Source organism: Manacus vitellinus, unplaced genomic scaffold, assembly GCF_001715985.3.
Source record: "Manacus vitellinus isolate BGI_N305 unplaced genomic scaffold, ASM171598v3 scaffold_76_pilon, whole genome shotgun sequence".
NCBI classification, from domain to species: domain Eukaryota; kingdom Metazoa; phylum Chordata; class Aves; order Passeriformes; family Pipridae; genus Manacus; species Manacus vitellinus.
Window position 1 is genome coordinate 1,409,214 of NW_021940796.1, and position 12,333 is coordinate 1,421,546.

Below are 12,333 nucleotides of genomic sequence, written 5' to 3' on the forward strand. Positions count from 1 at the left end.
TCCTGCTGAGTCAGACTCTTGCAAGGGGAGATGCTTATTCATCCTGCCTTAGCCTACACCAGCAAACTGACCTGTTCCCAACCTGCGTGGGCGCCGAAACTCCTGGGGGGATGTTGATGAGTCAAAGCCCTTCCAGTGCTGCTGGGTGGATAAGATCTGTTCTCCCTGGCTTCCCAGCCTGTGGCAGCACTGACGGTGCTGGTGGGACCCTCCAGAGCTTTGGGGGATCCCAGGGAGGGAGGGCTTCTGCCCTGTGGAGGGGTTGGTTCTGTGAGACCTGCAGGAGCAGGGCAAAGTGCTGGCCAGACCTTGGGAGGCTCCTGGTGATGGTGCTGACGTGCAAATCGAGGTGGATTTTCAATCATTTTTATTTGCACTAAAATGACACTTTAACATGCTCTTGTTTTCCTCCCCCAGCTTCATGTTTCCTGTTGCAGGTGGTTTGGGCCCCCCTCAAGGTAGGTATCAACTTCACATTTTGAGCACAGAGTTTTTACTTTGTTTAGATACATCTAACAGCTTAAACCAGTTCTGCAGGGATACTCAGAAGTGTGATTATTAATTGAACTCCTGGTCAATCCCAGCTGGTTTTCCCCTTGAATTCAGCTCTGGTAAACTGACTGTCTGTTGATAAAACTTCCTGTGTGTCATCAGAATCTAGATTAAAGGTCTAGGAAAACTACACCTCCCCTCTTAACCTGAATTTGCCTTTAAGATTTTTTTGTGTTATTTTGAGCGTGGTATTTCACCTCTTTCTGCTCCATCTCCCAGCTGTGTATACCCATATTGTGTGGGTGTTGCAAGACCTGGTAAATATTTACAAAGCACAGCAAGACCCTGGGACAAGAGTCACAACCTGTGTGGAAAGTATTAATACAATAGGAGAGCCTCAGCCTTAAATTACCTTTGTTCTCATTCCTGATGCACTCTGTTTGTTTAATTAGTGGAAAATACAGAGAGAACCTGTGGGGAAGACGGAGAGTTTTCATATAAAATTCTCAGGGACTGATTTATGGATTATTCCTGCCTGTGTCACTGCCTCCTGGAGTGTTTTTGCGTGTGATGTTCAGTTGTGCACAGTTATAATTATCTCATGGTGTGCTGGTAACAAATGTGTGTTGTCTCCCAAGACAGGAAGATACTGAACCATAATCCACTAGGCTTTATTCAGTGAATTAATGTATGCCAGCTTGATTTGTCCAATTTTGCAGAAAGTTAGCTTTTACTGACAGACATTGTTACCATTCTAATATATGTGGTGGACTAATTAACCTACAGTGGACTAATTAACCTGCAGACAAGTTATCCAGCCGGGTCAGAGTGTGAAGTTGCCTTGTGCAAGGGTGACTTTATTTCCCAAGATTTATCTTCAGAAGCTGCCGGTTTGTAAATTTTCCCTTTCAAGAGAAATGGGAATTATCAGCACCAGTCAACCTGGTTAATTAAATCTTGTTAATTGGAAGTGACCCTTCCAAAAATCACATGGGAAGAAACCCACAGAGAATCCTTAGGATGGTGGGAGAATTCATCAGCTTAGTTACTGTGAAAGCCCTGTAATATTTTTCTCTGCAGACTGACCAGTATCTAAACTAAGGAAATTCTCTGGCTGCCTGCAGTGTGGTAAATTTTATTCTTTTTATTTTTAAGCAGTCCAGCAAGACTCAGAGTTTTTTCCTTTCCTTTGCTGGTCCAGTAAACAAAAAAACCCCAAAACATATTAGGGAGGCAGGGAAGGGGTGGGGGAAAGCTTTAACCCTGACTGGACTCTCACCTTGTTTAATGTTTCATTACAGGGATGATTCCTATGCAACAGCAAGGATTTCCAATGGTTCCTGTCATGCAGACCAATATGCCAGGGATGATGGGAATGAATTATGGTTCTCAGATGCCTCCTGGACCCATGACCATGCAGGTGCCTGGCAATGAAATGTGGACTGAAATCAGTCACAGACTGGTTTGAGCTGGAAGGGACCTTAAAGATCATCCTGTTATCCCCCCTGCCATGGGCAGGACACCTTCCACTAGCCCAGGTCGCTCCAACCCTGTCCAACCTGGCCTTGGACACTTCGTGGATGGGGCAGCCACAGCTTCTCTGGGCAACCTGTGCCAGGGTCTCACTACCCTCACAGGGAAGAATTTGTTCCTAATATCCCATTTAAACCTACTCTCTGTCAATTTAAGGCCAGTCCCCCTTGTCCTGTCACCACATGCCCTTGTGAAAAGTCCCTCTCCAAAAAAAATGGGATGCCTTGGTGCTTGGCTGAGGGGTGGCAGCTGATGCCATGGTCCTCTCCCAGCTGCAGTGGGGGTAAAGGTTGGAACTTGGCTGGAAACTGAAACCTGGGTGTTAGTGTGTCGTGGGACATCCTATTCTGTAGTATTCCCTTTGAATGTATTTCTGACAAGTTAGAGATTTCTCCAGGTTTCCTTGGGATCTGCGCAGGGAGTGGGGGAGTTTGGCACACATTACTCACTGTTGTAGAGTGGAGAGAGATGAGGGTGTAGTGCAAGGACAGCATCATAGTATTTAAGGTAACTGGGAGGTTTTAGCCCACTCAAAGATGTCAGAATCTGAACTTTGATGTCAGTGTATGTGTTGTGACACCCAAGTGTGATCAGAGAAGCCTGGTCTGAGCAGGGAAGGAAACAAAAGCATCAGCAATGTGTTGAAAAGCTCACAGATGCCACCTACACCCAGGTGGGGTTAGTAATGGTAGGGAATTGTTCAGTAACCAGTATTCAAACCTCCCACAGTGGATCTCTCCTGTCTTTTTAATTTTCTTTCGTACTTTTTCTTCTCATCTCTGGTTTGATGGTGCTGTGTCATGTAGTGTTTTACATGAGACCTTTCTGAGCTGCTGAGGAGTGACTGTGTGCACAGTCTGATGGGTCATGACCACTTCACTGAATTGTTTCATCCCTTGGTAACCCAAATGCTGGAGTTAATAGAATTAAATCTCCTGCGTGGAGGGGACAAATCATAATACTTTTAAGTACCTTGTTCTAGGGAGAAGGAATCTCTTCAATGTGCTCACGTGACTGGTTTTCCCATTTATCCAACTTCCTGTTTCAGTCTCATTCTTCTTTTTCCTTGAAGTAACTTTGTCTTTAGTGCTGCTGTTGCTAATTGAGGAATAAGAATGAAATATGAGCAGCTAATACTGGGTTTTCTCTCTTGTAATCCTTTGTTTTCTATTTAGTACCATATGTGCTTATGTACAAATTCGAGCTTTGCTGAAATTTAGTGTCTTGGCCTGGCTTTGTAGCCAAATTGCTGTGTCACAGACTGAATTTATTGTGTTTTGCCATCTTCTTGCACTCCCTTTCCACCCCCACCTGAAATTTATGACCTTATTTTTGTGAAATTTATAGTAGGAAGATGTTTTTATGAGAGCTGGTCTAAAAATAATAAACAACTTTTGTTTTCTCCTTACGTGTTCTGAAACCAAATACAAAACAAATGGTAAGAAAAGTAAATTATTTTCTGGCTTCTTCTATCTTAGTCAGCTTTGCTGCTCTGAATGTCCCAGAATATATTTCTCAGTGAATGTTTCTGATACAGTTTATTCAGACAAGGTTCCTCTTGACTCTTGTCATATATTGTCTCCCTCCCTTGGTTCTCTGGATTATCTATGTTTGGGAAGTGACTAGACCATGTTTTCAAGCATCCATGGTTGGTAGGAGTGTGCCCTCCAGCAGGCAATTTAAAAGTATTATGAAATCGCTTAGAATAGGAAACAAAAGTCCCAAGGAAACCCCAAAGTGTGGTACAGAATGATGTAGGATGGCTGCAGCCTTCCTGCTCTGGGCGTGGGTTGTATGGATTTGAAGTCCTGATTTTTGACCGACCTGTCTTCCCAAATCCTTTAAGGGCTGTAAGTCCTTATGGAGAGGAAGAGTGCCATCTACTGAGGGACCAGTGCCTGGTTCAGGGCAGCTGCTCTGTGCTCAGCCTCTGCTCAGCTTTGACTCTTCTTTGTGCTCTGAATTTCACGTGCTCGGCCCAGTTTGCAGTTTCCCAGGGTGGAATTGCCAGGGGTTTGGCTTTTTCTATTAAAAACCCCAAAATCCTGGATTTGAAAAAAAAAAAAATCCACTGAGGTTGTATTCCCTCTGTTGTTGCAGGGTGGGATGCCCTTGGGGCCGATGCCAGCGGCTGGAATGCCATACATGGGCCAGGCATCTTTCCTGGGAATGCGCCCAGCTGCCCCCCAGTACACCCCTGACATGCAGAAGCAGTTTGCAGAAGAACAGCAGTAAGTGGCACTTTACTGACTCTTGGGAAATCTGTCTTGTTTAAGGGGGAGATGTAGTTTCTCTGGAGCAGTGTCCATTTAGAGCTGTAGGATATTGTTGAATATTCCATTGCCTTTGAACTCTGTAGTGGTTGTCCAGCTCTGAGAAGAAGTAGGGACATGTGCACCAAGGCACGTGAATTTGAGACAGAAGAAATGGAGAAATCAGGCAGAAACTTGCCATGGAAATTGTCATAAAAATTATTTTCAGATTTTTTAAAAAAAAATCGTTCTCCCTCAGGAAGAGGTTTGAGCACCAGCAGAAATTCTTAGAAGAAGAGAGAAAACGGCGGCAGTTTGAAGAGCAGAAACAAAAGCTGAGACTCCTGAGCAGTGTGAAACCCAAGGTATGTCCTGATAATAACTGCAATGTTACTCTCTACAGGATTTTTTTTAATGGCTTTTAATGGGATGGTCTCTTTCAACAAGCAAATCAGTGGGGAACTTACATGAGACACCAGATTACATTTTGGAAAGCATCTGGAGGAGTCAGTCCTTTACACACTCTTGGTGTAATGGAAACAAAGTCTGGTGTTGAAAATGAAATCAGCTTTTGGAAAATTAAACTAACCTGGTGTGTAGCATTTGAGAACAGACTGAGTTTCTAAAAAAGAGAATGTTTGGTTATGTGTTTGTTAACTTTGTTCAAAGTTTTGGTCTCTTGCAATGAGCCTGAAGGTTCTTACCTGAAAAAATACAGACAGCTGATTAAGGTTTATATTGTTCTTGTGCATAAAGCTTTGTCTAGAGACTCAGAAACACTGTGGTGGTGTAGTCTGTAAAATAAATGCTTTCTAAATCTGGGAGTTAGTGTTGTTATGCTTCAGGAGGGTGGTGCTGAAAAAGAAGGGCTTAATCTAACAGCAAGTATTGCTAATTCCAGTACTGAAGAAATGGGGTTTTGAAATAAAACTGAGCAGTTCTGTGAATTTTTCAAAATGTTTTCTGTGGTGTTTCAGACAGGTGAAAAAAGCAGAGATGATGCCTTGGAAGCCATTAAAGGAAATTTAGATGGTTTTTCTAGAGACGCTAAAATGCACCCAACACCAGCAACACATCCAAAGAAACCAGGTTTGTAATTTTCCTCATCTTCCAACTGAAGATAAAACTCCAGTGTTTGAAATCCTCAGCAGGGGGAACTAATTCCAAGAATTGTTTTTTTTCGGTGGTACAAAGTGAGTGGATTAACTGTTTTGTAAAATCAAGTGCCATTCTAGTAACTGTTGCCTTGTTCAGGGTATGAGGGTGAAATATTAGATATCAGCCTTTATTGAAAGACTCGAAATCTTTAAAAGAAAGCTTAATGTGCTTTGCTTAATGTGAAACATGGAGGAAATTGATAATGCATTCTTTTCTAGTCCAAGCATTAATTAATGCTGTGCAGAGAGCTTTTGAAGATGAGAAGTGCTGTTTAAGTGCTAAGAATGATCAAAACACGAGTGGGACGTCACAGCTGACTGGGGTGTCGTTGGGCATGGTCAGGCCAAGCCTCTCTTCTCAGTAATTACACTTTGAACAATTGCTGCCAAAGATTTCTTATGGGCTGTAGTATATATTTTTCAGTGTCTAGGCTGAAACAAGGCTTATCTGCACAAGCTTTTTCCTCTGTAAAACCTTTATCTCTGCTGTGGATTCACTCTTTGATAATTCTGAAGTTACAGGTGGTTTCTGACAACTTCCCCTTGTCTGTAGATTTGCCTGTCCTACACCAGTTTTGTTAAAATGGGTAACACTGGAAGGGATCAAGCAGAAAATTGTCTACATGAGCAGACATTTCTTTTGTATCTTATGATATATTACCGAGTTTCTGTGGATAAAACATTCCTTTGAGGGATAATGTCCCCCTGTGCAGACCCCATTATGTCCAGTTTGAAATATTACCTCTGTATTTGTTTTAACCCTGTCTGTTTAAAACAAAGAATACTCTCACAGCCAGTGTTAAGAACCAAGTTTCAAAACATTCATATCCTAAAAGCCTGGGAGAGAAGATGCGTGGTTGGAAGTGGCTGCTCAGCGTTACCTTGTGTTTGTTACGCAGACAGTAACAACCTTCACATCTCTCACAAAACTCATCCAGCACTGTTTCCCCTCACCCATTTGGTGTGTCTTCCCAGTGTTTGCCACTTTTACCACCTTCCCACCCACAAAGCTTTTTCCTCATCACTTTGCATTGTGTGTTCATTCCATTTGCAGATCATCCCACACCATCCCATCCCGCTGTATCTGTTTCCCATTCTGCTTTTCCCGATGATGAAGAATTTAGTGACTTTATACAAGGGCCTGTTGAAATCCCCAAACTGGTGCCTCAACCTACCTCTCAGCCTTTCCAGCCTTTCCATCCTGCCACTGAGGCTGGGCAGCTGCTTTCAGAAAAGGCTATGCTCCAACCTCTCCCTCCAGCCCAGACTCCAGTGTTATCCACCCTGCATGGTACAACTGGGCAGGTTCCTTATTTTCCAACCTCTGCATCTTCACCCAGTATCCATAAAACAGGTAACTCAAAAGTATCTTTTCTTACATGTCACCTTCTGAGCTACACAGAGTCTTTACATATTTTGTTGGGATTTTCTTTAGCCTTTCTGGAAGAAGTAATATGTAGGCAATTAAGTAAAAACCTGCTGATCCATGGGAAAAGATGATTTCAGTCCCCTTCTTCCTTCCCTTGGAGCTGTGCTGTAAAAGCAAGTCACATGTAGATCCAAATACTTGTAAATATACAGATGCCTGATCTTAGGTGAATTAAATCTTGTGTTCTAGCATCTTCCTTAAGTCTGTGTGGTAGGAAAAGACACAGTGGAGATGGTGGTAGAAAAAATGACTGTTATACTACTGCGGGGCACGTGTGTGCTTCCTCCTCCCTTGGAGGCTGAAGGGATGTCGGTGAGATGAACATGAAGAATTTGGGAGATGTAAGTAGGTATTGGGCACTTCTGCTACTGATTATGCAACAGTAATCCTACTGTGGGAAATAGTTTGATGTCTTCCTTCTCCTTGTTGCTTTTTTTTTTCGTTGAATTTGCTGTGTGTGTGGTAAGTAAGGGGCAGAAGAGAGTGGTGCCGTTGGTCTGAGCTGGGACAAACACACATCTCTAACCCATCAGTGGTGCCAAAAGTGCTTTTCCTTTGAAAAGTGTGGAATTGCAGTCTGGGTGGTTAATAACAAAATATAAATAATCCCTCCTGCTGTTTATTCAGGCTCTTCCTTGGAGGAGAAAGTCTTAGCTAATGGCTCAAATGAATGTGAACAGGAGCAAACCAAACCTAAACCATCCGAAGTTGGGCACAAAGCCTCGGCTGCAAGCCAAGCTCGTCCCAGTCTAACCAGCAGTGACTGGGATGTTGTAGGTGGACAGGAAACTGGTCCCACTGCTGCAGAGGTGCACAAGGCTTCAGAACAAAACAGAGCAGTTGAAGAGTGTGGTGAGCAATGGAAACGTTTGACGGAATTTCAATCTAATGAGACGCTGCTTGCTCGCTAACGCTCAGCTCACTAATTCCAAGGCCAACCCTGTGTAATTTTGCTCTGAATACCTGCTTGAATAATGTGGCAGTGCCTCCTGCTCCTTGCTCAAAGGGTAACTGCCAGTTTTGCTCTGAACTTTCTCCACGTGAGTTTATTGCTCTAATCACCTTTAACACGTTTGTTTAATCAGGTTTGCTGCTTTAAAATATTCTGTCCTTCCTTGGGTCAATAAAAAGATGTGCTCTCTAAAGATTATGATTTTTTAAGTGTTTAAGGAAGTTTATCACAAAAGTTGGTCAATGTCATGGTGCATTTTAATCTTTTGACCTTAAGATCTTGTTAGGTTAAAACTCTTAGCTAGTTAATACTTGTTTCCCAGACAATTTGCTGCTCATATCTGTTATGTCTGAAACTGTCTGGCCTTTAGGGATGAAAATTTAAAAGCAGGACTAGATGAAAACTAGAATAGTTCCCAGTTGTTGAGGATGAGCTCAAGTAGTTTGTGAGGAACAAGCATTTATTCTGCATTATCATGTAACTACAAATAGCACTCCTGTCACCTGGGTGTCATCAGGGTTTTGAGTAGGGCTTTCCTACCTGTCAGCTAAATAGGCCTGAGAATTCCTTGTCACTTAATCTTTAGGGGGCTGAATTTTATCAGAGAGATTCAAGTCTGAGAAGCAAGAGTTGGTAGGATGCAGAAGAGTATGGAAGAGGGGTTAAAGCTGAAGAATAATGACACCTGAGGAGGTAGCAAATTTATTTTACTTGTCTGGTGAAATGGAAGGAATTGCTTATATTAAAATGTGCTTGGAGTTGTGGGATGATTAGAAATTAGACTGCAGTCAGGAAGGAATCCATGTGGAAGATGAGGAGATGCAAAGGCACTGGGAAAGACAACGAAATCTGAAATTATTCTGATTTTGTCAGAGCACCATCCAAGATGAGCATAAAATCTGCTGAGGGAGACTGAGGTGAAGAGTCCACAGAGTGGAGAAGGAAATAAGCAATTTTCAGGGAGTGAAGTGTGGCAGATGATGTTATGAAAGCCTGTAGTAGTGAAGGGGGCTGTGATGTCCTCTGGAGCTGAAGACTAGGAGCAATGGATCCATGGAATACGATCCCGCTGAGGTTCAGTCTGAGAGGCTGTTTGTGGATTTCCTGGGTGAGGATGTTCTGTTGGAACATTGTGGTTCTCATGGTAGGTATGGATTTATTTATTCCACAAATAGCCCTAATAGCAGGTAGTTGATGAGAAGCTAAATGTGATATGACACAGAACTGCTGCTGTGAATTTGTAAGACAGTGAGACTTGTGCTTCTGTGCAACTGGACATTAAGAGGAAGGCATGTAAGGAGTTCCTGATTTCATTACATATATAACTGTTTTCTTCTGTTACTGCCAAATCATTCTGGTAATTATTTTGAAATACATATTCCTGCAGTATCTGTTTTTCCTCTGAGCACAGTGATTTCTATCTGAAATCTTTGCCTGAAATGCTGAGTGATGCTGACCAGTCATGGTCTGTTCTCTAAGATCATCATGCTTTGTATATCCTAATGCAACTGTTTTTTCTTTTTCTTACTGATTGGAATACATTTAGGAGTTGGAGTGTTCCCTTCCCAGGACCCAATTCAGCAAATGATGCCTCCTTGGATTTACAATGACAACTTGGTGCCAGGTAAACAGGACAGGGGGCACTTAGCCAGGTGGGTGGTGTGAGGTGTGAATGTACCTGTGCTTGTGTGGCCACTTATTGATCAGAGAGTCACTCAGCCATCAAATGAATCCTGTATCTTTGATATGTTACATATTTATGAAGGCTTTATCTGCATTTGAAGAAGTATGGGTTTTATTCAAGCATGTTAGCAAATTCTAGTTTAAACATTTGTGACAGCAGCTTATCCCAGTAGAGCTTGCATTGCTGATAATGCTGCTTTCATGGGTATTCTGGTTTTTGGTGTGTCTTGTAATTAGGCAGGCTCATTTCTGAAGGCTATTTATCTTTTCTGTGTAAATAACACAGTGAATAGAAAATGAAATGCTGTAGTAAATATTGATTACACTGAAGTTTAAATACAGAAAGCTGTTAGAACTGTATTTATATATGTGTTATCCTGCAATTTCATTAAAGAAACATTTCTTGGCTTGTGTTAAACTTATCTGTAAAGATGATCCAATAATGCTTGTGGATGAAACACAATACCAGGATGCTGCTGCCTTACCTTACACTGAGTGTTACTAATTTGATATAATGCTGAGTTTGAGACAGAATAGAAAGGCAATATTAAATTTATTTGAAAAGAGCACTGTCTAACACTGACTCCCTCACAACAGAGCTGTATAAGAAAATCTTGGAAACCACTCTGACTCCTGCTGGAATAGATACAGCCAAGCTCTACCCCATACTGATGTCGTCTGGGCTGCCCAGGGAGACCCTGGGGCAGATCTGGGCTTTGGCCAACCGCACGACCCCCGGGAAGCTCACCAAGGAGGAGCTGTACACCGTGCTGGCCATGATCGCCGTCACGCAGGTACGGCTCACGGGGCACAGGGCACGGCACCAGCGAGCACCAGGGGCTGGTGTGCCACACCTGCAGTAAGAGACTACTTCTGGTGAAGTCTGGAGGAGAAACTACCCTTGTAACCTCAGCAGGGTTATAATGGTATCAGTTTTATTGGTTATGTTTCAGTTACTCCTTTAGTGTCAGTGGAAGTTCTTAGATACATTTACCAAACACATCAATATGTGTTTTTAGGATAAAATACTGCCTGGTTTCCTCCTGTTGTATCAAGATCTGTTCTCCTCAAACTATGTGGTTCCTGTATCCCTTAGTCTGTGAGTCTTTCTTCATGGAAAGGGTGGTCAGGCATTGCAGGGGGCTGCCTGAGGAGATGGTGGAGTCCCCATGCCTGGAGGTGTCCGAGGAGCAACTGGATCTGGCACTCAGTGCTCTGGGCTGGGTGACAAGGTGGGGATGGGTCACAGGTTGGATATGATGGTCTTGGAGGGCTTTTCCAACCTCAGTGATCCTGTGATTCTGTCTTGCATATGATTCACTTACAATTGAGTATGATTCACTTACCTGGGCTCTTGATGGCGTGTTTGGATTTGGAGGGTTTACTGGAAGCTTGACCAGTACCCTGCTCTTTGCCTTCAGTACCACAAGCTGGAAACTCGAAGCGAGAACACAGCGTGCCCTGTTGTCAGCACTGCACGTGGAACTGGTGCCTGTGTCTCTGGTGCCTGTGTCTCTGGTGCCTGTGTCTCTGGTGCCTGTGGAACTGGTGCCTGTGGAACTGGTGCCTGTGTCTCTGGTGTCTGTGTAACTGGTGTGTGCTCGTTGCCTTTGCAGAGAGGAATTCCTGCAGTGAGTCCTGACGTGCTGAACCAGTTTCCCGCCGCGCCCGTTCCCACCCTGTCGGGGTTCCCCGTGGCCCTGCCCGCGGTGAGCCAGCCCCCGCTGCTGCCCCCGGCCCCGCCAGGCTCCGTGCCCTCCGTGCCCCTCGGCATCGGGCCCCCCGTGATGGGCATGGGCATCCCGGCACCGGCGCCAGCCCCGGCGGGAGCAGCTGCAGCTCAGCCTTCCGGAGCCTTCCTACCCTCCTACCCGCCCGGCCAGGTGAGCCCGCTCCCCCTTCCTGGAAAACCCCCCTTCCCGGGAAAGGGAATCAGCCTGGAGCTGCCAAACCTACATGGTGACAACAGGCTTTGGGCAACTGGCAGAAAGCAGAGCTGAAATCTGACACGTGACGTCTGAAAACGTGAAGTTGTGCCGTGAAAATGTTCTTATATTTTTTCAGTTTCTCTCTGGTGGCATTAGGGCAGGCCCAAAAGCCTACAAAGGGGATTTTGGTTGTAGTTAGGATTTTGTAATGCACATAAAATAGAATTTTCGTTTCAGCTGCCCAACAGACTCTAATAGCTGGTAAAATAAGGGTTTTCAGGAGGAGCTGAGAACTCTGAAAGCCTTTGGTTTGCAAAGGTAAATCACGGCGGGGGGGATAAATTTTGCTGTTCGCAAATACGGTTCATCCCTCAGAAAACATCTCCTGTGGTGCTTTTGCTGTGTGATTGATTTTAAATTATTGATTGATTTAAATTATTAATATTTGCCTTTACTAAAAGATGACATGGCTATGATCAGTAGCACATTTACTGTGAAAGGAGTAGAGTTCCTTATTCACCTGTTCTTCGTGCTTGCTCCCTGTAAACCCTGTACACTTGGTGTGGGTTTGAGTTGGGTGAGGTGCAGGTAGAGTGGAAATGCTGATGGTGCTGTCGCTGAAAAGTTCTTTTTCTTCCTTCTTTCCTCTTGATCACACTGCTCTGAGCTGCTTTCATGCTATATGACAACTGCAGAAGCCAACAGCATAGCAATTGACTTGTTTGTAATTCAGGTAGTAAAACCAGAAGATGATGACTTCCAGGAGTTTCAAGATGCTTCAAAGTCTGGCTCCCTGGATGATTCTTTCAGTGATTTCCAAGGGGATGTAGCTGGTTCCTCCAAAGCAGCCAGTTCCCAGCACCGGAGCAGGTACCATCTTTGATTTCCACCCCTGCTGTATTTTAGA

At 43.9% G+C, this 12,333-nt stretch overlaps 1 protein-coding gene across 1 annotated transcript in view; it reads left to right on the plus strand.

The window, feature by feature from the left end:
• Positions 1–369: 369 nt before the first annotated feature.
• SYNRG (synergin gamma) overlaps positions 370–12,333 on the plus strand; it is a 36,363-nt gene continuing 24,399 nt past the window's right edge. The window contains 12 exon segments of the mRNA XM_018084806.3: positions 370–386; positions 388–458; positions 1,794–1,912; positions 4,126–4,256; positions 4,537–4,642; positions 5,255–5,366; positions 6,489–6,788; positions 7,491–7,715; positions 9,362–9,439; positions 10,096–10,292; positions 11,115–11,381; positions 12,160–12,296. Of these exon segments, the coding sequence (XP_017940295.1) occupies positions 382–386; positions 388–458; positions 1,794–1,912; positions 4,126–4,256; positions 4,537–4,642; positions 5,255–5,366; positions 6,489–6,788; positions 7,491–7,715; positions 9,362–9,439; positions 10,096–10,292; positions 11,115–11,381; positions 12,160–12,296 (1,748 nt within the window). The 5' untranslated portion in view covers positions 370–381.